Below are 27,893 nucleotides of genomic sequence, written 5' to 3'. Positions count from 1 at the left end.
TCACAGACTTGAGGAGCTGGTTTATTTCATCTCGGCATACGCAGACACATACAAGGTTTTACAGCATTTGTGCCCAGGTGGTGAATACCAAAGCGTTAATAAATACATTAACTGCACGCAAGCATCAGCTGGCCTGAACCGGGCCACGAGCAGGGACGGTGGGTCTCTAATCAACGCCACACTGCAGTTGTTTGCGGCTTGGAAGAGTTTTGGAGGAGCCTCGGTATCACGTGAGAACACATCCAGCCTGCACTTCAGCTCACTGTAAGTGATTCACTGAGCACGCGGAGAGCGGCTGTGCCCGCAGGTGGGGCGTGAGGGCCGGTGGCCGCCGGGCATCTCCCCGTGTGCGGGTCGAGTGCCGACTGCTTACTGACGGGGAGGCGGGCGCCCCCGGACCGGGTGCTCATTGTGAGTGCCACCGTCTTCTTCGTTTCGTTAATGCCCAGATAAAACATTTTGTAAGCCAGGAAAGCATCTGAGATAAGACAACACAACACAGCACCTTTGCTTACACTTCACCCCCACAAGGTGTCACAGCCGGCTGCGTCCAGAAACTACCTTGACTTCAGGAAAAACGGCAAAGGGCCTCCAACACATCCCGTTTCCAGAGCTTGCCCAGGAAGTTACCCGAGAGACCCACAGACGAAGCGGCTGCTACCAGCATTACTAAGGCAACAGCGGAAAGCGACAGAAATACAGCAGAGGGCTCCGCTTCTCAGGCGTCTGCGGCAGAACCCACGCTGTAAGATCTTTCACTGGAGCCAAAGCATGTCCACAGCTTCGGCTAGTTCTCTTAGAGAAAAAGAGAGAGGGGCCACCAGAGATGCAGAACTCCACTCAGCAGGTCCCGGACGCAGCTCCAGAAAGCTGCCGAGCCGTCCGCGCCGGTGCTGAGGCTGTTCCCGAGACCAAGAGAAAACCCAGGAAGTGAAGCCCGCGTCTCTGGCTTTCAAATGAGCCTCGACGGACAGTACAAAACCACTACTGGTAACCAACCAAAGCATCAAGCTTTCATGTCCACCACAGTTTCCCCTGACGATGCCACCGCTCTCTCAAATCTGTAGAAATGTCAGCGTGCGGGGATGAATTGTATGAGAACCGTGGATGGTTGTCTTCCAGACACTGGCTTCACTTGCCGCTGACAGATCGGTCATCAGGAGCACGTCTGCACCTACACGGGTAACGAGTAACACCAAGGCATTCCCGCACAGTGCTGGGTGCAGACTCGGAACATCACGTGGTACGCGAATAGACCCCTCCTGGCGACAACAGCCCTCAGAGGCCAGTCCCCGCAGGGACTGCCCGCCGCCCCCTCCCCACGCAACCCTCTGCATCGGCGACCCCAGAGGGATGGCTTTTTGGCTCGTGTGACTAGTACAAACCCGTGCGGCTGCACCTGCAAATACCGCCCGCCCCCCGAAAGCAAAATCAACTGGTCCTCCAGGCGTGCCAGGTCCTGCAGTAATTTTTATGAGGTATTCCTATTTAGCAATAAGACACAGAAGATTCTACAGCCCTCACTCACCCTTAGGCCTCCCCAGATGTCCTCGGGCATTCCACCGGGATGAGCCCCCAGGGCTCCACGGCCAGTTCCCCCCGGAAGCGCCGCAAGGTCTAGGACCAGCACTTCTTTATTAAATCAAGTCACAAAACAAAATACAGAGCTGCAGGTGGCTGTGTGATTGCAAGCCTGTCTGCACCGGACACCCGACGCTCCCCAAGTCCCCCGGTACCCCCTGGGCGGGTGACTCTAGTTCGGAAGTCCCCTTCCGTGGCATTTTGTTTTTGAACAGTAAGCATCACAGGAATGGTTTCTCAAGCAAAATCACAGTGATCATATTTCATGAATTCGATATTTAAGGAAAGAAAATATTAGCCTGATTCCATGTCATATAAAAGCTTTAGCATGAATATAAGAACGTTCTAGAGAAAAATGTGCTGCGATACATTTCTTTCAACGAACCTTGTGTCCTTTTGCTCTAAATTCTCTTTCTACTACCATTTCTGCATTCTGCTCCTATAAAAGGCCGGTAAAGTCAGGCAACAGGACGTCTGTCTTAAGATGCTTAACCAGGCTGCCAAGCGGTCCTCCTGGTTGGTGAGCAGAGTCACGAGCAAGCACACAGATCACCAGAAAGAATAAACTTGTAACCGAAACCGTAAACTCCATTCCTCTGGCACATGCATCAAGATGAAACCGGTCATTTCTAAACATACTTAACCGGTAACTTTCATAACCACAGACTCTAACCTGTTTCCCAATTACCCGCTATTGCTACAGAGAGGTCAACCCCCATCACTGGATGAACAAGTAAGGAGCCATAAGGTGTGTATGATTCCATCTAATTACATGCCAGTGACTTTCAATGCAAACTTTTCCCGTCATAATCAAAGAGTGGATTGGGTTCGGAATCCAAATCACTTCGCCTCCATTTGTGAGCATGTATCGTACCCTTAAGTTCTTAGTAAGGAGTAAACTCAGTCTACACCGATCTGGAAAGTAAAATGTTATAACAAATGAGGATCAACCGATTTGTTTTTAATGCTTGTGATCCCTCAAAGTACTGAGCTCCACGCTAAGTCTACTAGGGTATTTTGGAATTCAATTAGAATTCCCGTAATTACTTACTATTTACGTTTTAAGTAGATGTTATTTTCCCTATGCTAATATGCTTTTTGTCACTCTGCTATGTTTTCTTGGAGTCATGCTTAAAAAATTAATTTCCCTCATCAGAATTACATAACATATATTGGGAACACCGTAAATAGCGGGTTCCAAATGTGCCTCCATGTTGGTCTTCGGAAGCACCAAAAGGAGTGGTTTTAACCTTCTTTCTCTGGGAGGGAGAGATAATCAATTCTTTGAGCCCATTATAATACATGAAGGTGGCTGAGAATATTCAGACACTATCAAAGGCTCCTCTTCCAACAGACAGGCGTCCTTGTCAGTCAGCTTTCCCTACTCACGATCTGCTCTTTGGGAAACACTCATTCACCAAAGATCTAAGATTCGAAAAAGAGCAAATCATTACTATTTCATCATACATAATCATTAAGATCCTTTAACTTGAAAACATTTAACAGTCAGGGGATGCCTGGCTGGCTCAGGGGTAGAGCGTGTGACTCCTGATTTCTGGGTTGTGAGTTCCGGCCGGACCTTGGGGGTAGGTACCACTTAAAAATAAAATCTCAAAGTATTTAAGCATTGTAAACTGCTCTTGAGAGAGGGGTACGAGACCCACTCTCTGTGGCATCTGCGGTAGACACGGGAAACGTCTCTGCTGGGTGCTGGACAAGAGACCCCACCTTCTTGCGAAACCTGGAACAAACCCAACCCACACTTGAGCTTATGATGACATGAGCTTTTTAAGTAATTAGAAAAGGTTTAAGAGTTCTACTTATCAGTTATAAGGGGCCCAACGGCAGGGTGGCCCTCTCTCGGTGGCTCACCAACACAGCTCACGGTGGGCGACTTCAGGGATCTCGCTGCAGCCTGGTGGCCCCCGAGCCAGCTACTGCGCAGGCTCACGGCCGGCCGGCTCTCCACTCCGCCCGGGAGCGCACGTGCCCCCGAGGACCCGGGCGCACCCCCGCCCACCCGGGCACGCTCTGCGTCCCGCCCACTGTACCCCAGGCCTAATCTTCCCAGTCCTTTTCCTTCTCCCTCAGGTATCCCGTGTCATCCTTGTAAGGCCCCCTATTTGCACACAGCTTACACCGTCGACCCCGTTAAGCAAAGCGACGCGAAAAGGAACGCGGAATGGGGCGGCAGACCTTAAGACAGCGCTGCGAAAAATCTTCAAGGCCGCGCGACAAGCTTCCAACTTATAAGCGTTTTAGTGGTCCCCCGCGGACAGCGCCCACTCTCTCTCTCTCCCCGCCCCCCCTCCCCCTCTCCCCACTTGAATCTCGGCCCACGGGGGGCGTCCCTGAGGGAGATGCCCAGGTGGCCCCAGCCCGCCCTACGCGGCGCCCTCCTCGCCTCGGTCCGGCTTCTCGGGCAGGTTGAGCACGAACGGGAAGAGCGCGCCTCGGGCGTCCAAGGGGGCGCGGAGCGGCGCGGGCTCGAAGCTGCCGCCCTCGCCCGCGCCCACGTCCGCGCCGGGCTCGCTGTCCCGCGGGGGCACGAAGCGCCAGGTGCCCGCGCGGCTCACGCAGTAGATGGCGCCGTCCAGCGCGGCGCAGCGGAAGGGCTGCAGGCCGGACGGCGCGCCCGGGGGCCGCAGGTGCGCGGCGCAGCGGCTCCACTGCTTGGCCAGGCAGTGGTAGCGCAGCACGCTGACGCCCCCCGCCGGCGCGGCGGCCGCCTGCGAGTCGCCGCGGCCCCCGCCCAGGTCGAAGCGGTAGATGAAGCCGTCCAGGGCCACCATGGCGGCGGAGCGCTCCCTACTGCTGCTGCACGGGCACTCCTGCCACTCGTCGCGCCGCGGGTCGTACTTGAGCAGGCGGTAGAAGAGGGAGCCCCCGGACACGTAGATCTCGCCGTTGCAGGTGGCGGCCTCGTGCGCCACGGCGAAGGCGCCCCGGGGCAGCGGGGCCACGGCGGCCCAGCGGTCGGCGCGCGGGTCGTAGCGCTCCACGCTGAGCAGGCACTCGCCGCCCACGGCGTACAGGTGGCCGTCCAGGGCCAGCAGCTGCAGCTGCGAGCGCGCCTGGCGCAGCGGCCGCACGGTGCTCCAGCGGTCGGTGGCCGGGTTGTAGCAGAAGACCTGGTCCGAGGGGCGCGCGCGGCCGTCGGGCCCCGCGGGCCCCACGCCGCCGGCCACGAAGAGGTAGTTGTAGAGCACGCACAGCCCGCAGCCCCGCGCCGGCGCGCCCTCGGGCAGCCGCGTCAGCTCGCGCCACTCGCCGGCCGCCTCGTGCAGGCAGTAGACGGCGGCGTCGCCGCGGGCCTCGGCGTCCCCCGACGGGCTCTGCGGGCGGCTGCCCGCGCGCTCCCCGGCCGGCCCGAGCGCGGCGGCCAGCAGGCGGGCGCGGCCGGCGCGCAGGCGGCGGCGCAGCAGCAGGTCGCGCTCGGAGCCCGACAGGCGCCCGAACACGGCGGGCTCGCGCAGCACGTCCAGGTAGTGGTCGCTCATGAAGCGGTAGGCCGCGTCGCGGAGCTCCGCCAGCCGCTGCCGCTTGGCCGCGCTCAGCACCTCGTAGCAGTTGGCCAGGCTCAGCTGAGGAGCCACGGCGTCGGTGGCGCGCTGCACCGCGCACGGCAGCTGCAGGCGGCGCGCGCCGGCCACCACCTCGGCCACGTTGTCGGGTCGCACGCCCGCCATGCGGCCGCTGTACGCGTAGGCCAGCAGCAGGCGCAGCGCCGCCCAGCCCACGCCCTGCACCCGCAGCACGTCCCGCGACGCGCGCGCGCGGAAGTAGTCGCTGCGCGCCGCCAGCACCGCCTTGTGCGCCCGCAGCCGGCGGCCGGACACCTCGATGACCAGGTCGGGCTCCCCGTGCGCGGGCCCGACGCCGGGGGGCACCGGCGCGGGGTCCCCGGGCTCCTCCGGGGACGCGGGCTCTCCCGGGGTCGCGGGCTCCTCCAGGGACGCGGGCTCCTCCGGGGACGCGGGCTCCTCGGCGGACACCGGCTCCTCCAGGGACGCGGGCTCCTCCGGGGACGCGGGCTCCCCGGGCTCTTCCGGGGACGCGCGCTCCTCGGCGGACGCGGGCTCTTCCGGGGACGCGGAGTCCGCGGGGGACGCGGCGCCCGCGCTGCCGACCTCCCACTGCCTCTCCACCACCCGCTGGCCGCTGCGACGCGAGGGCGGGGGAGTCGCTGCGCCCTCCGCCGCGGAGGCGCGAGACTGCGGCGGGGAGTCGTCCCCGGAGCTGAAGCACAGCGACGCGCTCAGACTGCAGGGTGTCTGCGCGTCCGGTGGCTGCAGGCTGCCCTCTCCCGGAGCCGCGGCAGCGCCGCCCCGGTCCCCGGCCTGGCCGCACGCTCCCTGCGCAAAGGCGTCCCCGGCCTCGGCCCCGCGGCCCTGGTCCTCCCGGGGGTAGAGGGCGCAGGGGGGCACCGGGTTCTCCATGGGCCCGCCTGCGCTCGCCGCCGCCTCGGCCCGACCCCCGCTCAGCAGCCCACCATGACCGCGCCCTGACTCAAGGTCGGCGGTTCCTCTGGGGCTCTAGCTGCGCAGGCTTTTCCTGGCCCGCGATCAGATTTCACTTCTGCGTCCACAGCCCCCGTGGCGCTCACACAGCGCTGCCCTCTCCCGCGTGCAGGAGGGGGTCGGCCCTAGATGCACTCTCGGCTGAGCTGCTGAACCGCAGGCACGCTACCGCTCGCTGGCCAGCCGGGCGTCGGGGTCTCCGTGGCTTGGTCCCCAGGCCGCAGCACTAATGCTTTGATGAGGGTCCCGCGCAGGCACCGGCCGGGTATCCGCGGCTCCGTCCCCAAAGCACTGGCCTACTGGGTACGGCTGACCCACCGGGGCATGCCCCCTCCTTCCGAGTGAGTGTTCATCACTCCGGGTCTCCTCACTGGGTCCGAGGACAAACACCACCCAGGCAGGCTGTCTCTAAACTTCAGAAGGGGGACTTGAACTCGGGCTTCGGTAGAGAGCCCCCCCACGGAGCTTTTATTTGTACGACTCCCATTTATATTAGTCTCGCCTCGCGGCATCAGCAGCAGTCCTGATGCGGCTGCGTGTGCACTGTTCACCCCCGGGGAGTGTCCATAATTCACTTGCCCAGGTGTTAGAAAAACACAATTACTGCCCTGAGAGCTGGCCTTCCTCACGGATCCGTCAGGAGCCTCTTCCTTTGTGGAACATCAGGTGTTTCCATATGGTGTCACCACACTCTTCTTGTTCCTGTTTATGGGAGAGAGAGAGAGAGAGGGCGTTTGAATGTGGACTTTTCATTGGGGTTATTCTGTGTCAGTGGGGTCTACTGCGCTGCCCCTGACTTTCAGGTTAGGGGACTCAGGTTTGGTGGGAAAGGGGTTTGTGACTTTGGGCTGCTGGAGGGTTTGATGGAGAAGATATACAGAATTATTTAGGGATTTTTGGAAGTGTTGTCTCCCCTGTTCCTGCCCTGACTGTGAGGCCCCCGAAGGAGAACCCAATTCAGGCAGAGGGCTTTAAACACATAGGGTTGATCTGAACAAAACTGCTCATTTTGCGGCTAAAAAGCAGTCAAATATCAACAGCTTATTTTCAAAGTAATGAGATGTATATGTAAAGAACGGTCAGCGAGAGAGCATAATTGACCTTATTAACTGTATTAATATGAGTTTTCCTACAGTCTTTTCCAGTTGATTCAAATTAAGTGGCAAAAGATACTTGGAGGAAGGACCTGCAAAAGATACTGGGAGGAAGGACCTGCTCTGGAGCTGGCCTCAGAGGCCTAACTCCGAAATCGGTCTGCACTGCTCACTCTTGGAATCGTGTCTTTAAAACCTCAGGGAAGCAATTCCCCACAAACGGTCCATGCACAGCAAAAGAAAAGCCAAAGCAACAACAACAAAAAAAAAAAAAAGAAGAAGAAGAAGAAGAAGAGGAATTAAAAAGGAAGTATGTGGAAGGCAGATGTGAGCACGTGCAGGTGAACCATAAAGTCATGAAATATCTTTCCCAAGTTGGCAAAACCTTCTGAGACTCCCCAGCCTGGAAGGATCTTGGCAGTTTTACCACGAATGTAAAGGCACGGCCCGACCGTGTCCCAGCTTTCTGAAGAAGAGAACTTACAGGGAAGGAAACCACATGTAGGATGTGTTAGCCTCTCCACTGAGATCCATGACAATCACCTTCCCTCAACCTCTCCTGGTTTCTGCCTCGCCTACGTTCAGGGTTCAGCATTTACACTTGCCTGCCCTGTTCCTCCTGCTGCTATTACTAAAAAACTATTCCCGGGGCGCCTAGGGGACTCAGTTGATTAAGTGTCCGACTGCGGTTCAGATCATGGTCTCGTGGTTCGTGAGTTCAAGCGCCGTGTCGGGCTCTGTGCTCAAACAGCTCGCAGAGCCTGGAGCCTGCTTTGGATTCCGTGTCTCCCTCTCTCTGCCCCTCCCCTACTCGTTCTCTTTCTCTCTCCCTCAAAAATAAACATTAAGAAAAAAAAACTTTCCCATTATGTTAGCAGTAAATGTCTTCAAGTTGAAAATTTAAGACATTCAGTTCTCTCTCTCTCTCTCTCCCCCTCCCTTCCTCTGTCTCTCCTTTCCAGATATCTTTAACAGTAACTTTCAGGGCACGTCCGCTGTGTGCAAAGCAGAGTCCCGGGACACAGGGAAATGCAGAGTAAGCTGAAACCCTGGCCTGCCCGGGGGCGCGGGTGGTGGAGGAGGCTCTCCTGTTTACTCAGCTGTGGCCCAGCCCCGCTGTGGTGCAGGCTCAGTGCTGTCCATCCCGGCCCCAGCGGCCATGCCCCGGCGAGGTGGCCGTGACCGCTGGCCCACAGCGAGGCGGCGTGACAACGAACTGGAAACCTGTACGCACTGTGTAAGCAAAGCTCGTGGTGTCTCCCCAGGGACCCAGTGGTGCTTTCTCATCAGTGAGGTCACTCAAGGGAAGGTCTGAGATGTACTGACAAATCGTACTCAAACTTCATAGATGCAGAGAACAGACTGGCGGCTGCCAGAGTCAGCGGTGGGGGAAACGGGTAAAAGTATCCACCTGTGAACCTTCACGTCGGGCAGAAAGTCAGAGGGACTGGCTGTGTTCTCAAGGCTCGTTCTTTCACACTTCTGCACTCCTCCTAAGACCGTAGACCTCAGAGAACCAAGCTAGTATTTTATTTCTTTTTGTGGCTGAGAAAGGGCCCCAGAACTTCCTGGTTCTTTCTCCGGCTGGACTCGGTTCAAAGAAAACCCTAAGAGTTGTCTTCTTGTAAATCATCACAGACTGAAAGGAACGGCAGAGAACAGGACGCATTTTTAAAGCTTACGCTTGGGGCTCTGTGTTTTGAAAGCCCTACAGGACGAGCGTGAGGCCCAAGAGACTCGGGCTGGGAAGCGTGGGGTATGTTGTAGCTACAATGAAGCAGGGGCTCTCGCTCCACAAAGGAACCAACACAATCCAGAGCAGCCCGTGGTGTGGCCCCCCGGGGCCGTCTGCTGGCCTGGGAGAGATGGAACTGGTCCCCGGCCCAGCCACCCAGAGAAAGATGAACAATCCTCTCGAAAATCCTGCCTCTAGAGTTCTAGTGACAATACCACCTCTACTCCTCGGCACACGTGAAAGTTGTGAAACTGTCCTTTTGAGGGATATTTGCAGCAGAGACGGTTTCATGCTGTTCCGCGGACGCTCGGGCCCCGGGCTCCCCGGGCACCCGGCTGGGGTTAGAGCCGGTGGGCAGAGGCCCCCTTGCCTGGATATCAGTGATGCGGCCACGAGAGCCCCTCCCAGCTCAGCCACGTGCCCAGCTGTGCACCCCGGGACCAGGTCAGTCCCTGCTCACGTCCAGCCAGCCAAGGCGATGCCGCACACGGGTGTTACCGGCCGGGCCCCAAGACGGCCTGCCACTCGACGTCAGGCACGGTGATGCCGAGTTAGGAGCCGGGAGGCCAGCCCTCCCCACCCACCCCCCACCGGAAGCTCCTGGCCAGCGCTTCTGGAAGACGGTCCCCAAGCACCACTTCGGGCCTCTTCCGAGTCTCTCCCAAACCTTGAAGAATGGGCGGGTCAGAGTCCACAGGAGAAATGAGGACATTACGCAGAGGGACCACTTCCTTTCCCGAAAGGTGTTAAAGAAGCTCCACAGTAGTAGCTCTGTCTTCCCTCCTCCCTGAATGGCCCGTTGCTGTGATTTTGCCTGAAAACAGATGGGGAGTAGGGACGCCTGGGGGCTCAGTCGATGAAGCGTCTGACTCCTGATCTCGGCTAGGGTCATGATCTCATGGTTCGTGGGATCGAGCCCCATGTCGGGCTCTGTGCTGACAGTGCAGAGCCTGCCTGGGGTTCTCTCCCTCTCTCTGCCCTCCCCTGCTTGTGTGCATGCACGCTCCCCCTCTCCCAAAATGAACTTAAAAAAAAAACAAACAGATGGGGAAGAGTCAGCCCGTTTTGCATCTAACAGTCCTGAGGCCTCAGCAATCCTGCTGACGAGGTTATCGCCCAATTTCCGTGGGCTGGGAGTCACAGTTTTCCCTCCATGTGCTGGTTGGTTCTAGAATCAGAATTCCAGTAAGGGAGTCCTGCAGGACTCCGGGCAGGGTGCCCGTCCTGGCCACACGAAGTAACCGAAACCCCGCACCCGGTCATGGCATCAGGAAGGACTTCTTTCCCGAGTGATGGCCATCAGGTGTTGCCCCGAACACTGCTTCTGGGGGCTGCTGCGGCAGATGGTGAAAAGGGACGTGTCAGGGTGGATACGTAGGTGACAGTGACAGGCTCCCTTCTTGACTGTAGTCAGAAAGTGTTTCAAGAACAAGTCTTATTTAAATGTCATTTATGTAGCGTTTCCCCCTGAAGGAGTTTCTTCTTCACAGAAACCTAAACCAAAGTTTTACAGTTTCTTTCCATGAGTTTCTTCACTATGAACAATGAATTTTTTTTAATGATCGTACGATATCCTAATGGGAACATTGTTTGTGTCTCTAACGTGGAAATTAGTTGATTTAAAATTAAATATGCTTCATTGTAATATAGGTTGCTAAAAAGAATCCTTTAAATAATTACAGTCAGCTTTAAAAAAAAAAAAATGTATTTGTCAGGGCGCCTGGGTGGCTCAGTCGGTTGAGCGTCCGACTTCGGCTCAGGTCATGATCTCGCAATCTGTGAGTTCGAGCCCCGCGTCGGGCTCTGTGCTGACAGCTCAGAGCCTGGAGCCTGCTTCGGATTCTGGGTCTCCCTCTCTCTCTGCCCCTCCCCCGCTCATGCTCTATCAAAAATAAGTAAACATTAAAAAAATTTTAAAAAAACCTGTATTTGTCAATCAACTTAGGAAGCTTATGTGAGTTTCCATGACATGTACTGCTTGTAAGGAGCTCCTCCCGGGTGCTGTCCATGTCCTGCCCAGCCTGTTGCTCTATAGACGTCTCCATCCACACCCATTAGTTCCCAGAGGCCCTGGGGACAGCGCCCGTGCTGTCCCCACTGTGTGCCTCCCTCAACACCAGAAAGACACCATCCTCCTGGTAAGCAGCCAGCACTCGATGTGAGGTTCATCAACAAAGAAAGCCATAAACAGAACTGTCACAGAGTCTTACAAACTCATAGGAAGCTCCAGGAATTTTCTATTGGATTAAAGAATGTGTTGGTTTGCCTCGGCTGTTCACACCAATATTACTTTTCAAGATGATGTCTTCTTTGGGCCTCAATTAAAACAGTTGGCAGTTTTGGAGGGGGCCTAGAGCTGGTGGGTCAGGAGGGAGCCCAGGCTGTAGATGAACCGATGTTCCGCGAGGCTCTGATCTTCACCCCAATGCCTGGTTCATGTTTCCTCTTCGTAGTACAGAGTGGAGTTTTAGGAGGGCCATCACACTACGTGTGCAGAATTACAAAGTCCAAAGCCAGGCGTGAAGAAGCATCGATCCCAAGATGCTTCTTCATTTTGAAACACATCCCAGTAACACTGCCGTCTGGCCACCAAGAGCACGGTGCTGCATGGTATTGGAAGACGTGAGAAGTGGTCCACACCCAGCGTGTCTGGGAGAGAGCTACGAGGTTTCAAGCATGGAGACACTCAGTGAATAAAAGAAAACTAAAACCAACTTAGGTAACATAGTCTGTGTAGTTTAGAAATGGACAGGGTAGGAGTGACTGGGAGGGGGGGGGCTCAGTCAGTTGAGCGACTGACTTCGGCTCAGGTCATGATCTCACAGTTCATGGGTTCAAGCCCCACTTGGGGCTCTGTGCTGACAGCTCAGAGCCTGGAGCCTGCTTAGGATTCTGTCTCCCCCGTCTCTGTGCCCTTCCATGCTCGCTCACTCTCTTTCTCTCTCTCAAAAATAAACATTAAAGGGGCGCCTGGGTGGCGCAGTCGGTTAAGCGTCCGACTTCAGCCAGGTCACGATCTCGCGGTCCGTGAGTTCGAGCCCCGCGTCAGGCTCTGGGCTGATGGCTCAGAGCCTGGAGCCTGTTTCCGATTCTGTGTCTCCCTCTCTCTCTGCCCCTCCCCGTTCATGCTCTGTCTCTCTCTGTCCCAAAAATAAATAAACGTTGGAAAAAAATAAAAAAAAATAAACATTAAAAAAAAGAAAAGGAAAGGAAATGGACAGGGTGGCTGGTGACATACTTTGGTGAATAATTTGATGAGCAAGTGGTGCCCTTCGGTAGGTCCACTGACACTGCGGTTTATGTGACCACACTACAATGTATGATTTTTATTTTTTATGAAGGAGATTCCTAAAAGCGCAGATGAACTGTAACACAGGCTGAGCACACACTAGTAGTGATAAAAACGATAGCTAACATCTCTTGTGCCAGGCACGGTTCTCCTGTGATAAATCATGCAACCATGCACAACCCTCACCACCGTCCTGTGAGGCCCTTGCTTTCACTAGCCCCATTTTACAGAAGAGGAAAGGAGATGTGAAGCAATCTCACCCACATCATACAACGAACCAACCACGCGGCTGGTAAGTGGCAGAGCCAGAGTGGAACCAGCGCCCTGGCTCAAGTGCACCTGCCCCAGAAGCACCACGCCCAATGCTTCCGCACGCGCTACTGATCGCGCGTGAGGGGACTTCCGTCACAGCCGCGAGCTGGGCGGACTGAAGCCCACACCGTCTCCAAACGCTCTGTCCGTTGCCCAGGGCGTCCCGTCCCGGGTCCTAGTAACTCTGGGTGCCCCACTCAGCTCTGAGAATAAAGCAGTCAGCGGCGTGCGCGCACCTGCTCAGAGCGCTTTGGCGGGAGTCATTTAGGGCAGTTACGATCTTTGTAACTTTAGGGGGTGAATCTTTGGCAGGGCTCACTTGCACCAAGTAAAATTTCAGAGAATTTCCTGAATCACGGGTGTATGTAACAGCTCTTCCTAAAGTCCCGAGGCCAAGGCTGGTGAAGGAGGCTCTGGGCTGTTCCCAGGACACCTGCGCCCTCGTGCAGGTCTGTATCTTAGATCCTGGGCTGACGGGTTCCTCCTGCCCCGAGCCAGCTTGGTCAGCATTTCAACTACGATCCCCCTCCTTCTTGAGCTCCAGCCCCGTGCACCCCATCCGGTAGAAACCGCTCACCTCCCTTCCCTGTGAGGTGGTGTGGTCTGTGTTCCCAGAATGTCTTAATTTAGCTCCACCTAGTATCGCCCCCCATCTGCCTGTGCACCACCCTTTTCTAGAAGAACGTGAAATTCGGGACAGAAGATTTCATTAGTCATTCTGTCTTTAGCACAGGGATGGGTTCTCCAAGCACAACCAGTAAACGCTGGAGGGATGGATGGATGGATGGATGGATGGATGGATGGATGGATGGATGGCGCTAACTAGGTAAACAACAAAAAACAAACTCTGAAAACACATGGAAGTTCGGAAGCTGTACCAAGGACGACACACATTACAGTTTTATCAAGGAGCGAGGATGCTGCTCACAAAAAGAGTTCTTGAAAGGGATCGGGGGTTGAAATAAAGATGGGCTTTCTAATCTCCTCCACAACTATGCCGGGTTCTCCATTTCCTAGATAAACGATACTGCTCTGTAATCCTAGAAGATGCGGGTGGGTTTTAATTACAGGGCTGCTCCGGGCCCGGCCCGCTCCTCGGTGCCGGGTTCAGCGGAGCACGGCCTCAAGCCAGGTCTTTTGCGGCAGTGACACATCAGCCTTCCAGTTGATGCAGGAGGAGAAAGGGCCTTGCCTCCGCGGGTCAGGGAGCTGAAATCAAAGGAAAGCTTGTTTTACAGTAGAAGAAAAGGAAGCCAACACACAGAGCGAAACCTAGGAGACGGAAAGAGAGGCCCCTGGACCGAGCCGTGCCCACAGCCAGCCGCACCCCGGGGCTTCTGACGTACGTGAGCTAATAAGTTCCATCTGGAACCCATGCTGACTTGGGTGGGATTCCCGTCCCTGGAAACCGCAGTCAGACTGGCTGAAGACAAGAACCGCCGCGCTGCATCGCCCAGGGGGTCAAGCGGGACGTTGAGGGAGAACCGGGCACAGCACAGCTCCTGCCGGGAAAGCATGCACAGCGAGGTTCCCGCCCCGACAGCAGCACAGAAAGCCTCGAGCGGGACCAAGGAGCGCGAACAGCCCCACCCGTGTACCCAGACGAGCCCCCTCGCGATCCATGCGTGAGGACAAGTGTCACCACCGTCTTGATTCAGTAAAGGAGAAAATGCCTGAAGCCCAGACAGTTCGAGTTCCTAGTCTCAGAAAACCAAAAAAATTAGCAACGGCCCCAAACCACGGCAGCCTTCTCTTTTCCCATCTCTGGAGCGTTGACCGCGTGGCCTCAGGAAAACCTTCCCCGGGCTCATTTCATGTGTTCACCAGCGGAGCAGGCCACGGGAGCCACGGGGGCCATAGGGGTGAGCACCCCTGCCGGTCAGCCCGAGGCGTCCTGCTCCAGGCGCTGTGCTCCCGGCTCTGAGGGCAGCTCAACAGTGCTGCGCTAAAGGCCAAGGCATCGCGGGCTCTCTGGGCCCACATCCTTGGCCGTGCTGGCAGCTCCGAGCCCGGAGCCTGCTTCGGATTCTGTGTCTCCCTCTCTCTCTCTGCCCCTCCCCTGCTCACGCTCTGTCTCTCTCTCAAAAATAAATAAACATCAAAAAACTTAATAAAAAAAAAAGAATGCAACCTCAAAATCTGTTGAAATAGAAGCATCCCTCTTTCTTCGTGGGTCAAGATTCAAGAATCATGGATTTGGCCCAGCATCCGAGTGTGAGCACTAAGGTTAGAGAATCACTGACAGTCTGCAAATTGTAGCTATAAAATGCAGTTCTGAGCAGTATTTGGATGAACCTGGTCCTTTCCGAGTAAATCTGTTCTGTGCATCCACTGAAATAAAGTGGAGTGTCCCACAGTGACAGAAAGCCGGAAAATGAGACTCCCTGTGCCAACTCAATCCCGGTTTTTCTCAGTTGTGCTGTTAACTTCCCATGGATCCCTCAGCACTGATAAATAACGAACAATGTGCATTCGTTGGCTCATTCCTCGTTGATCACGTTGCACACCCGCCACGTAGCAGGAAGTGTACGACGTACCAGGAAGCACCGAGGAACACAACAGGTGTGGCCCCAGGCCCCATGGCCCTCACGGGCTCGTGAGGAAGGTGAACCTAAAGCCGTCACATGAACTCTAATGGAAATACAAACCGTGGCGGGTGCCATGAAGGAAACACACACTTCTGAGAGTCGATGGTGGTGGACGGGATTCCTACTCCGGGAGGGGGAAAGAGTCCTCCGAGAGTATGGAAGGTAGGCTGACCGCCGAGAGGGGTAGCAGTTAGCAGGGAAGGCGGGAGAGAGCAGCCTCGGGGAGGTCCTGGGGTGAAAACAAGCCTGACCGGTTCTAGAAACAGAAAGCGGCTGGCTGTACTGCGGAGGACCAGCCACGTCCATGGAGCCCCTCCGTCTCGGTTACAGTGGGGAGCCACTGATGGTTTGTGAGGAAGTGTAGGGAAGGTGACCTGGCAGCGACCGTGCTCAGTCCTGTGTTTTAGAGAGAATGCTTTGTGTCCTGCTGCACAAATGGAATTCGCTAGACTGCTTTTAGACTACTCTCGTGTCTGCCAAAATCACTATATACGTGAAAATGAGCTAATTTACATGACTATGAACACATCTCAAAAACACAACTTCGAATTTTTGAGGGTTTGCAGTTGGTACAAAGATACCATGCAATAGCGTCCACATCCTGCACATGAAGTCAAATCCTGTAGGTTGTTTACAGGATGTGAAAAGAAGAGGAAGGAATCTGGCATAGAGGTTACTTCCCAAGAAGGAAGGAAGGGGACGTTTTCCCAGCTTGGTATCATTTGGTTTTTCTGGAAATTTAAAGCATCCAAGGCAAAGGATAACTTGTCTATTTCCTTTTACACATCGTTTATGGTGTTTGAGATATTTCACAACTTAAGATGTCAGATGTTCCTCTGTTTGTTTAAATGGCTATCAGTCCTTATCAATTCATGAATCTGGCTTCACTGAAAATTAATGGAAGCCATACGACCTTAATCATAAGCAAGCAGATTGAATCAACACATAGTAACTTACTTCATCCCTAGTGCTGGAGTGCTTGATTAACTTATTCAGGATGCTTAAAATTGTACTGGAATTGAAATATGGTGACATTAAATAAAAACTCACATTTTGTCATTTTCAAAGTTTTAAGCTCTTGGATTTATAAAAGGGAGCCTTGTCCAAGATCAGACCGGATACCTACAGAGTGTAATTAAAACCTGTGCAGAGTCCTGGGAGGTGGGGGGCACCTGGGCGGCTCAGTTGGTTGAGTGTCTGACTTCGGCTCAGGCCATGATCTCACGGTTAAGTTGGTGGGTTCAAGCCTCGTGTTGGGCTCTGTGCTGACAGAGTGGAGCTTGCTTGGGATTCTCTCTCTCCCTTTCTCTCTCTGCCCCTCCCCTGCTCAAGTTCTCTCCCTCAAAAATAAACATTAAAAAAATTGTTTTAAACCCAACTATGCAGAGTCCTAACCCAGTGCCCTAGCTATCAATGTCATTGTTTAGCTACCGTTGTTGATACACATTGAAAATAAGGTAGAAACCCTTCTCTCCAACTTCTGCTCTGGTCTGATTAAGACATAATGCAGTCTTTCCTTCCCACTGCACCTGCATCACCAACACATCCAAAAACATCCTCAAAAAGAGGATGTTATTTAGCTTGTACTTCCTCTTTGGGCATGGCTGTTCCCAAACAGTGAGCGTGGACTGCCGTGGGTCCAGGGAAAACGCCTGCAGTGTGCTTCAGGTTACGGACGGCCACGCAGAACAGGCTTTCTGCCCAGTGTCCAGGCGGATGTGAAGTGCTAATTGCTCTCACTGATATTGTAGCCGCTACCTTTGAAGCAGAAACCAAGACAAAAGGTCTGACGAGTGTGAGTTCACGTGTGAGCAACCAGATAGACCAGTGGGCGGTCCAGACACAGCCAGGTGAGTGCAGATGCGGACGCTAAAGGTTCATAGTTCTGGCCTGAGATTGAATCTGAGGAGCCTTTGTGCTATTTGTTGTCTTTGCAAACGCTTTGAACATCGGACTGAATGCGGTTTCTGGATGAAAGTCGCCAACGTCTCGACGTGTCTTCATTTTGTCCCTGGGAGCATGAAGCTAACGCGAAGTGAGTTCAGGGCGAGAGAGGAAACCAGTCTCACGAAGGTGATGATTGTAGGAAAAACCAAACAGTCCCACTTTGCAGATGCAAAATACAGTAAGACATCGGAGTGGCTCTGGGGAGGCTGCGACTTCGGTGTGTGACCATGAGGCACCGGACAGCGTCCCCCGCAGTGTGTCCAGCGTTTGAAATTCCAGGAGGACGTGGACAGTTGCTGTGTGTCAGGCCTGGACAGAGGCGACGAAACCAGTGGCGATGAGCCTCCCCGCACAGAACCGCAGCACAGCTCGTGTCTCCTCGTGGGGAGGGTCAGCGCTTCCTCGGCAGGCGACCTCTCACAAGGAGCCAAGGCCACACGCGGGGCGTTCCTTCCACGGACGCTCGGCCTCTTCTCCCGACACGTAGCCTATGTTTGCAGCCACCCTTCTATTCGGGGGTCTCTGCAAGCCGCCCGGCCCCTCAGCCCAGCCCCCAGCGACAGGAGCTCCAGAAAAGGGCTTTCGGCTTTTAGAGACGTTTCTGTGGACTCTAGGACAGAGTGTGGACCCCTTCGGAGCAGGAGAATGCAGTGCTTTGTCAAACTGCCTTAACCCAGAGTGCACGACCCGCTGAAAGCAGGCGGGGGCGGGGCGCGCCTGGGGGCCGCGGTGCTCACACAGGCTCCCTGTGCAAGGACGTGCTGCTCAGAGACCCGATCACCTCGGGAGACCTGCGCCTGGCATGTCCAAAGCACTCACGACACGGACGGAAGCCCCACTCTGGAAAACCAGAACTCTGAGGACAAGGACTTCCCACAGCATTCCTATCGGCAAAGCCCTGGGTAACAGACCAGGAATTTTACCAACAAATTCCGTCGTGTTCATAGGCCCTTGTTAAAAGCTACGTTCTCGAAGTTTCCAAGCATTTGTGAAAACGCCTCGACCACAGTGACTCTAGAGACCGAGATCACAAGGCGGCACATGCCACTTACAGAGCAGTATGTGTGTGTGTGTGCACATGTGTACGTGTGTGTGCGTGTGTGCATGTGTGCGCACATGTGTATGTGGGTGGGGCACATGTGTACATGTGTGTGCGTACATGTGTGCGTGTGCGCATGTGTACATGTGTGTGCGTGCGTGTGCATGTGCACACGTGTATGTGGGTGGGTGCACATGTGTACGTGTGTGTGCACATGTGTACAGGTGTGTGCACACATGTGCACATGTGTATGTGTGGTGTGTGCACATGTGTATGTGGGTGGGTGCACGTGTGCATGTGTGTGCGTGTGTGCACGTGTATGTGTGCGCGTGTGTGCGCACATGTGTATGTGGGTGGGTGCGCATGTGTGCATGTGTGTGCGTGTGTGCACATGTGTATGTGTGGTGTGTGCACATGTGTATGTGGGTGGGTGCACATGTGTGCATGTGTGTGCGTGTGTGCACATGTGTATGTGTGCGTGTGCGCACATGTTTATGTGGGTGGGTGTGTGCACATGTGTATGTGGGTGTGTGTGTGCGTGTGTGCATGCGTGCACGTGCACACACAGGAGAAACCACAGAAAAACATTGAGAAAAATACCAAAAAGTCTAAAAAGCTTGTTTGTGGCAAGATGATGTGTGACTTTTCTTTTCATAAATTTTGCTGCCCTCAAATTGTCTATCCTCAACAGGTACTACTTTGGGAATCAGAGACATTATTCTACATGCACACACCTCTATGCACAGATGTGCACATATGCACGCCCGTGTGTGTGTGTGTGTGTGTGTGTGTGTGTGTGTGTGTGTGTCCGTGCACAAAATAAAACAACACTGACTCCGGAAGGGCCCCAAAAGGAAGGGCCCTCGGTGAAGAATTCAGCGAGATGGCCAGGCTTTCAGGCTTAGGGTCCTGAAAAGAAAACATCACTTTCAAAAGTCAAATCCTGCTAAATCCGGGACCTCCTGTGGGCTGCAGGTTTGCAGGGAAAACACTCTCACACAGCCTGCTGGATGTCAAAATGTCCAGCTCCAGATCCCGTCCCCAAACCCAGGCCTCTGGGGACCCCGATGGCCCCAGTTCTTCAGGCGCCCTGCCTTTCACTTCAACAGGGGAAACTGAGACCAGACGGGTCAAGTGACTGCTCCAGGCTGACCCGGACTCACGACCCCAGTGTGCCCTGCTTCCTGTGTGGTGTTCTCTCAATTCCAGGAGGCCGGAAGTCTAGGATCCAGCCATTTGTACAGATTCCTACAAAGCCCACGACACCACGGAAGACAGGCCACGCGGCCAGCAGTGCATCACACTGACAGCTCCTAGAGGCTTCGGGGCCGAGGCTGGTGCCTCCAGGAACAGGTGGTAGCAGGACAGCGTGAAAAGACGCTACCATGCCCCTGGGCCTCGTCCTGTCTGCCGCCGAATGCCACCTGCTGTAGCAGGGGGACCGGCGGGGGGGGGGGGGGGGGAGAGCTCCACGGGGGGTGGTGGGGGCAAGCGCCTCTCAGTTCACACCCCGTGTCAGCACACCCAAGGCACCCACAAACCACCAGCTAGAACCACGCCTGAGCAGCATGAGATTTGGGACCACGGTCTCCCCGTGGCCTTGGGGCTGCTCGTGGAGACATACCCCAGGTGCCTGGAGTTCACTCAACGTTCCCCCTCGTGGTTCACAACCTTTGGTTCATAAACTGGGCTTCCTTCTCCCATCCCAGTATTTCTCCTTAAAAGACCCAATGGGGTGCCTGGGGGGGCTCAGTCGGTGAAGTGTCCGACTTCGGCTCAGGTCGTGATCTCGCGGTCTGTGAGTTCGAGCCCCGTGTCGGGCTCTGTGCTGACAGCTCAGAGCCTGGAGCCTGCTTCCGATTCTGTGTCTCCCTCTCTCTCTCTGCCCCTCCCCCGCTCATGCTCTGTCTCTCTCTCAACAATGAAAAAAACATTTAAAGAGTTAAAAAAAAATCCAACCTTCACATAAGGTCTCCTTAATAAATCACAAAAGTGCATACAGCACATCATGCTGTCTGCCCGCCTTCAGGAAACGAAGAGAAATGTTCTTTACGTCTCGGCTTCGTGATCAAAATGACAACACACGTGGCTGAAATTACCGAACCCGATCTCCACGTTCGGCCAAAGCGGGGTTCCCGCCAGCTCCGGGGGCGGTGACCGTGCAGGTGAGCGCCCCATGCCAGTGCCAGGACTGATGAATGAGAAGCTGTGGCATGAACTAAGGCACAGACTTTTCTTGCCCCGGTCACGTTTCACAGCTGCTATCTCGTCCCGGGACAGATTCCACAGCCGGCATCCGTCCTTCCAGGGCAGAGGGCGGGGGAGACCGGCTCTCCCCTGCACCACGAACTCTCCGCCCGCCGAGAACACAATCCTTCTGGCAGAGACACAGCCCACGCACTGTCCAGGGCCCTGTTGGGTGGGCTTCCTTCTAAGTCATGCATTCGTTCGCAAACGCACACTGACGGAAGCCCACGAAATGCCGGGCACAGATGACAGGGAACAGGCCACGAAGAATCCTGGCTCACAGGCTCCCGCTGCAGGGGGGACGCCCGGCCCTCATTCATCAGCCCCCCAAGCCCACCGGGTGCCACCCCACACAGGGCGGGTACAGGACGGGTTTCCCGGGGCTTCTGGTCCAGGAGGCGAGACAGACCCGCCCCCCCGCCACCTGTCCCCAGTGACTGAGTGAATGGTCACAGATGGGGGGAGCACAGGGGACAGACCTCCCCGGCACGTCCAGGGATGCTTCCCAGAGGAAGCCAGGTGTACCTGGGGGCGAACAGCACGAGCAGGACTTGAGAGGAGGACAGGAGGCCTGAAGACGCGGTCCCCGCACACAAGCTGTAAGATGGGCACGGTGGGCACCGAGGGAGCCGCCGGCAGGCCATCAGGAGGAACAGGGCCTGAGGAACACGCGGCTGGCCCGCCCTGGCCCCCCCGGTCCAGCCCGTCCCATGCTGCCCTCCCCAGGGGATGCTGACCCCCTTAGCATCCTCTGGACCTGAGCGGCCACGTTGCAAACAGCAGCTGCTGGTTCTCGTCCTCGTGACACCCGCGCCTGGATTCCCGTGCCCACACGGCGGGGGGGGGGGGGGGGGGGGGAGAGGGGTCACTGGAGCGCCCAGCCGGAGGGGCCACCAGAGACAGCGGCAGTGCTCGCCGGCAGGCGCCCCAGCCTGGGTTTTGGAAGGGCGTGTGCACCTGCGGAGGATCTGTTTGCATTTCCCTCAGCTGAGTGAGGCACAGAGGACCGTCCCTGCAGATCCCTGCAGAGTGCGACCAAAATAAACCCTGCTGTTTCGAGCGGGCCCTCTGGAATGACTGGTTGTGCACTCCCCCCCGCCCCCAACCCTGGGGCTCTCAGCCAGGCAGGGCGCTGGGTCGGAAGGACGTCCAGCAGCTGAGCAGACGCCTGGCAGCCAGCGGGCCCCCGGGGGCCAGGCCCCTGCCCCGAGCCCCCTGTGACGGGGCCGCAGAGGGGCTGAGGGCACGGCCAGCCTCGCCGAACCGACGGCCTCGGGGCGGTCTCCACGCAGGTCTCAGTGATGCTGCTGAGGTTTTCCTTGGTGGCGCGACGGAATGAGAGGAGACAAGGTCCGGGAAGGAAGCGGTCAGTTCCCAAGTGACACCGGGACCAAGCAAACATCAAGGAACCGGGCCTTGCTGGGGGCTGGGGTCGAAAATAAAACGGGCCTGTTTCCCAGCCTCTCCAAGAGCGTCAAATTAAGGAGCTTCAAGTAAGGGTCAAACCCAGATCCTTTGCGGAGGCCTCGTAGATGTCGGACGGGGCGCCTCGGCGTCTCGCAGACAGGAGTCCCCTGAGGCGCTCCTGCCTCGTGGACACTAAACTGCAGCTTTTGGGAACTTCAGGGACTTTTTTTCCGAGCAGCCCTGGCCCAGCGGAGGTCCAAGGGAGACCGAGGACTCACGCCAGAGACATTCGTGACCGCTGCTTCTGTCAAACGGCACGAGTCCCAACAGAGCCACAGGCGGCCCCCCGCGTCTGCAGCACAAACAGGAAGAGGCACGACCAGCGTGGACTCCGTGGGACAGAGACAGCACAAGACGGAAACAGGAAGCAGGCTGAGAAAGGCGTCAGCTGCACACACCAGGCATTTCTTCTGGACAAGAAAGGGTGACTTCCAAGGGAGCGCCACGAATCCAGAAGGCAAGGCCAAGAGCAATGGAAAAATCGTCCTCAGGAATTCGAATCGAGCCCTTTCCAGGAACTGCCAGCTTGGGCCGGACTGCAGCGCAGGACGCACGGGCCAGGCTCTGGGGGCCTCCCACATCCGCTCGGGAACAGGCGGGTGTGACGGGGATGTCCACGTGTCTGCGTGGCTGGGCCCCGGTACCCAGACGCTCCCTCAAGCAGCCGTCTGCGTGGCTGGGCAGGCACCGTTTAGAGGGAATGATCGCTTAAGCTGGTGGACTTGGCTACGGCAGAACCCCCTCCCTGATGCAGGGGGGCCGCATCCAACAGTCGAAGGCTCGGAGCGGGGGAAGGGCTGAGGTCCCCCAGGAAGAGAGAAGCCTGTCCCCGGACGGCCCTCAGGCTCCAGCAGCGGCCCCTTCCCTCCCCGGTCCCCTGCCCGGTGGCCGCCAGCCTCACCGGCCCCACGGCCACAGGAGCCCGTACCTTAGCAGAAACGAGTCTGTCTCTGTCCAAGTACGAGCATCCTGCTGGTTCCAGCCCCAGGGCCCGCGGCATCTGTCCCACACACGTCTGCCACTGCATGTCCGGTGTGGGGCAGGTGGCTTGGGGCGTGGGTCCTCACGTGAAGAGCGTGTTCACGAAGCTGCACTCCTGACCAGCAGCCAGGACGGCTCACGCGTACCTGGGCCTGATTTCGGTGACGGGATGCTGGAGTCTGAGCCCGATGCCACGACAGGATGAGGTTGGGGGACCCGACGGGGGGGGGGGGGTCGTGACACTGCACGCGGGAGGAATAGGAAGTTAGTGGCCAGAGAGTGGGCTGAGGCACAGGGTATTTTCCAAAGATGGCCCCACGGACGTTTCCCGTCCAGCACGATCTTCTCACCACGCGAGAGGACACTCGCCACGGGAGGTGAGGTCCACGTTCCCTGCCTTTGAACCTGGGCAGGCCGGGAGCTCCCGTGAGGTGACACGGGGGGACTTCCAAGCCTAGTCTGGGAAAGGAGGCGCGGACTCCCCCCGGCTCTCCCTCCTCAGGACGCGGTCCTTGGGAACCGTGCCTCGACGTGGACAAGGTCCAGCACACTGAAGCGGCCAAGCTGGGAGAGCACAGGGAGGGGCCGCAGAGAGACAGGGACGCTCCAGGGGCCCCGCCTGCCTGAACCAGCCCCACCCGGAGCCCAGACAACAGAGCTCAAGGCTGTGCGGGCTCTAAGCCACCACGTACCGCACCGCCCGCCGAGTGGTACAGAGACGAGCCGTCCTCACGCCGCAGATCTGTCAGCAGATTGTTCCCGCGTAAAGCCACCCTGAGTCTGCTGACATTGCTACACAAAAACATCGGAGACAACAGATACTTATTTCTCACAGTTCTGGAGGCTGGCAAGTCCCAGATCAGGGAGCCAGCATGGCCGGGTGAGGGTCATCTGGGTGGCCGACTTCCCGCTGTCCTCACACGGTTGAGACAGACTCCTGTCTTCTCGCGAGGGCACGGACCCCATTCATGCGGGTTCCATCCTCCCGACCTGCTCACCCCGAGGCCCCACCTCCAAACACTATCGCAGTGGGGGTTAGGGTTTCGCATACAGCGGCGCATGCGGGCGTTTGTGGGACAACCAGAGCAACTGGGGTCTCACCGCCCATGTGAAGAATTGTGGGGTGCAGCTTTGACAGTGGGAAGCCACTGACGCCCCAACACGGTAAGATCTGTGTTTGTAAATGACTGCTCTGACCACCGTGTGACAAACTGACCAGAGGAGACAAGAGGAATGTGCAGAGCCCAGGCGGGGGGCTCAGCCACAGTAAAAACTAGAGAAGACAGTGACTCAAACGTAGCAGGTTCCTCATTCACACACTCGAGGGACCTCACAGCCCAAGACTTCGTAATACAATAGTAATAACAGCATTAACGCTGGCACTGTGCTTATCAGCTTATGAAACGTTTCGTCTACATCATCTTATTTGGTGATTTCCCTTTATGATTCGGTAGATCTCAGCTCTGCAAAATTAACCCATATCCTACTCCATCAAGCCCTAAAGTATGAAGCCCCATCAATTTGCATAAATGAAATATCACAATAACAAAATTATATGAAGTTACAAATTACGACTCTCTGCTCTGGCCTTCCTTCAGTTTTCCAGTGTGCCCTAGTCCTCACCACAGGGCCTTTGCACACGATTCCCCCGGGACCTCACCATACCATCCTCCTTTGCCACTTCTCACCCTTCAGATCTCAACTCAACACTTCCTTGTTATGTGCTTTCATGGTTTAATCCTTTCCTTCAGAATACTTGTCTTGATCTGTTACTACACAAGAATTCACACGGTCACGTTTACTGACTTTCATCTCGTTACAGTCTAGGCTGCAAGGGATTGGGGGACTGGGTCTACTTCATTCATCACCGCCCCTAGAATTGTGCCTGACCCACGGAAGGTACTCAGTAAATATCTGTGAAAGGAGGAAATTAATTTTTAATTGGTCAAACATTGCATAAGACAGAGAATGGCTTCAATTTCCAAGGCACTGTTTACTTTAATATCGTTTCCAGCAGGAGCCAGGTTCTTGGCAAAAGATAAACTCCTAGAAGTTTTAATTTTATTACGAAAGTTATTGCTGCTCTTTGCGAACTATTTTGCAAATATGTGCTGGGTACCAACACTGTAATTTCAACATAATTACAATAACTGCAAGAGAAAAACTCCAATCAGGGCCACGGTGGAGACAATAATCCCTTGAACTCCAGAGAAGAGCAGATCTTATCCTGAGTCACCAGGGGAAGATGTGTGAAACGACACGGGGGCTTTCTGCCCTGCAAGCGGACGGCGTCACAGGCGCCTCTGAAGCCCAATGAAGCCACAGTCCTCTCGGGTCACAAAGCTCAGATGTAGGGAGGCTCAGGGGCATTACAGCTGCCTAAGTGGTTCCAGATTCTCTGCAAAGCTATTATTACTGAGCAATTTATGCTGTTGGCATTCAGAAAACAACAGAAATATGATTCCAGATGGAGGCGTTCAGAGCTTGGAGAACCTCTGTTTTTCCGGAACAGGAACAAAGACTCCAAAGGTGTATTTTAAGCTAAAAAGAGACCTTTTCCTTCCCACCGCCGTATGTACCGGGACTTAAGGAGGTGGAAACGGAAGCAGTGGGGACTGTGTGCAAAGACATTCATTGATGAGGCCAGGGCCTCACCACTCTTCCAGATTCTTCTAGAGTCAAGGCTGGGCCTTCCCTGAAGGGACGCCCAGATAGCAAAAAGGCCAGAGGATCGTATACAAAATCTCCCTGCAAGCATGTAGTCTCGGGCAGACATCCGCACTATTTTTTTCTCCCTTCCCAAACCGAGATTGCCTTAAACACAAGCAACATCTTACAATTTTGCTCATTCTGTTCTAATTATATTACCAGCACTATCTGTGCAGTCGACACTAAAAGCTCAAGAGACTTCTTATCTCATTAAAATTTTTGCTTAGTTATCCCCAGAAGAGAGGCTCCCAACGCCAATTACCATAAATTTGCAGGCAAGGGCCATCCCGGGAGCAAATCTGGTGGCAGGGGAAGGCTGGCTTCTGTGGTTTTTGGGGTGTGGAGAGGAGTATTCTAATAATAGGACGCCATTAGCTCAGGATAAAAGGCTCAAGGGCAGCGCTGGCACCCATTAGGAGTTCCTAATTAGAGTCTGAGTAACTGCTATTTAATGAGATGGCGAGAGGTGCCCAGAGAACAGGCCGGGAACAGAGCGAACTCCCCACTCCCTCGGCACTTAAGGGGGAAGGGCAGGGAATTAAGAGCTGATGCTCACGCCTTCAGTGTTGTGCGTACAAATGCAGGTTATCATACTGTTTTTTCTTTTCCCTTAACATAAATGTGGGGGGTGGAGATAGAGAATACGGTTTCGTAGGAAACTAAGAGGTGCTGGAATTACTCAAAACCTTCCTTGTTTAAATGCTCTGGGAGCCTTGGCTCCCGAGCCAGCCCCTCCCCCAGACCTTCCCGGTCCCGCGCAGGGGGGTCCTCAGCACGTGTGGGTGCGGACGGGCCGCGCGGCTGGCATTCAAACTCCCCTCCGGACGTCTTCCAGTCGGTGGCGCAGGCAGAGCTGGTTCCGCGCACCGGGTATTTCGACGCCGCTCCTTGTCACGCCCCCACCCCATCGTGATGTCGGGCACGTTCGCACAGGCCACCGGCGCTGGCACGGGGCTGCCCGGCCCGGTCGGGGGCACAGGCTCCGCGAGAAGGGAGCGCGACCGCGGGCAGCGGCGGCTGAGGGCGACACCCTCGGGGCGGGAGTGCGACCCCGGGGGCGGGGGCCGCGGGGGCGGGGTCTCGAGGTCCCGACCTGCGGCCACAGGGCTCAGAGCGGCCGAGGGAGGAGAGACGGCGGGGCGCGTCCCTCCGCTCTCCCGGGTCCCCAGTCCGGGAGGGACCCCTCGCCTGCTTCCGGGGACCCGCGAGTAGGGCGCCGCGCACAGGCGCTGAGAAAGCGGGGATCCCCGGCCGCGCCGGCAGCAAACGTGGCCACAGCGCACTCCCCCCGCCCCTCCACGAGCGCTCCGCGGGGGCGGCGGGCCTCCGGGGAGCCTCGGTCTGGGCCGAGCTGCGTGCGGACACGCGTTGGGCCGCGGCGCTCCCGGGCCTCCGGGGGCCGTCTCCTCGGCGGCGGTCACCGCGGGGACAGCGCGGGGCTCGTCGCCCCCGAGACCCAGCGCGGCCGCCGATTCCCAGCCGACTCCCACCGCACGCCCTGCGGGGAGGCGGCCACCCGCTTCCCGGGGGAGTCCCCGCGGATCAGACACCCGCCTCCACGCGGGCGCCCGGGGGCGAGACGGAGGTGCGCCCAGCCCACTGCCCACACCCCCACCGCCAGCAGGGCCACCACGGCCACCTCCCCCCTCGCCCACCTCCCCCGCCTCGGCGGCCACCCCCTTCCCGCCCCTGCTGCCCCAGTCCCGCGCCTCCGGGGGCGTCTGGCCACCGCCTTCCTTCGCGGGGCCCACCCCTACCTCGAAGCTCCGCGCCTCGCCCTCCACCCCGGGGCCCACCCGAGCCAGGACGCTGAGCCCCAGTCGGTGGTCTCCGGCGCGCATGCGCGCGGGCCTCTTCCCGCGCACCTGTGAGAGCGCCCGGGGGCGGGGCGGCTGCCTCCCGCGCACCTGTGCGAGCACCCCGCGGGGTCCCAAGCCTCTTCCCGCGCGCCCGCGAGCGCCCGGGGGTCTTCCGGCTCTTCCTGCGCCCCCGGGGAGGCGGGGGGGTCCTCCGCTCCTTCCCGCGCGCCCGCGAGCGCCCCGGGCCCCTCCGGCTGCTGCCCGCGAGCCCCGGGGCCCTCCGGCGCGGCCGGGCCCGGGCCGGCGAGCCCTCCACCCCCACGCCCCCCGCCCCCGCCGCTGGTCCCCGGGGAAGCACGCCCAAGCCCGGCCCCCGCGGGGCGGACAGAGGGGCCCGGCACTCACCCTCGTCCGCGGACGCTCAGCCGCTCCGGGGAGCGCGCCGAGGCTCGGAGCCGCGGGGGCGGGAGCGGCCACAGCCTGGGCCGGGCGCGCGTGCACACGGGCGCGCGGCCTCCGGGCGGGAGCGCGAGCCCGCGCCGCCGCGAGTCCCGGCTCCGGGGAGAGGGTTGCGGCTCGGCGCCG

At 57.0% G+C, this 27,893-nt stretch overlaps 1 protein-coding gene across 10 annotated transcripts; it reads right to left on the bottom strand.

Moving 5' to 3' along the window:
• On the bottom strand, positions 1 to 27,856 carry KBTBD11 (kelch repeat and BTB domain containing 11). 10 transcript variants are annotated; one of them, XM_023252278.2, is made up of 3 exons: positions 27,714 to 27,856; positions 13,460 to 13,740; positions 1 to 6,803 (listed from the first exon to the last, which is right to left on the bottom strand). In XM_023252278.2, the coding sequence occupies exon 3, from the start codon at positions 6,018 to 6,020 to the stop codon at positions 3,966 to 3,968; it is 2,055 nt and encodes a 684-aa protein (XP_023108046.1). In that variant the 5' UTR covers positions 6,021 to 6,803; positions 13,460 to 13,740; positions 27,714 to 27,856; the 3' UTR covers positions 1 to 3,965. The 10 variants fall into 10 exon arrangements, with proteins under 10 accessions (XP_023108046.1, XP_023108053.1, XP_023108050.1 ...); XM_023252285.2 differs by having other exon boundaries at positions 13,600 to 13,740; XM_023252282.2 differs by lacking the exon at positions 27,714 to 27,856 and adding an exon at positions 27,375 to 27,580.
• Positions 27,857 to 27,893: the final 37 nt, after the last annotated feature.

Source organism: Felis catus, chromosome B1 (genome assembly GCF_018350175.1).
Source record: "Felis catus isolate Fca126 chromosome B1, F.catus_Fca126_mat1.0, whole genome shotgun sequence".
NCBI lineage: Eukaryota > Metazoa > Chordata > Mammalia > Carnivora > Felidae > Felis > Felis catus.
The sequence above is the reverse complement of the archived record's forward strand: the minus strand, read 5'-3'. Positions and strand labels throughout refer to the sequence as shown.

Bases quoted from the DNA above. Each gene is read 5' to 3' on its own strand.
- KBTBD11 (XM_023252278.2), bottom strand. From the start codon at position 6,020: ATGGAGAACCCGGTGCCCCCCTGCGCCCTCTACCCCCGGGAGGACCAG.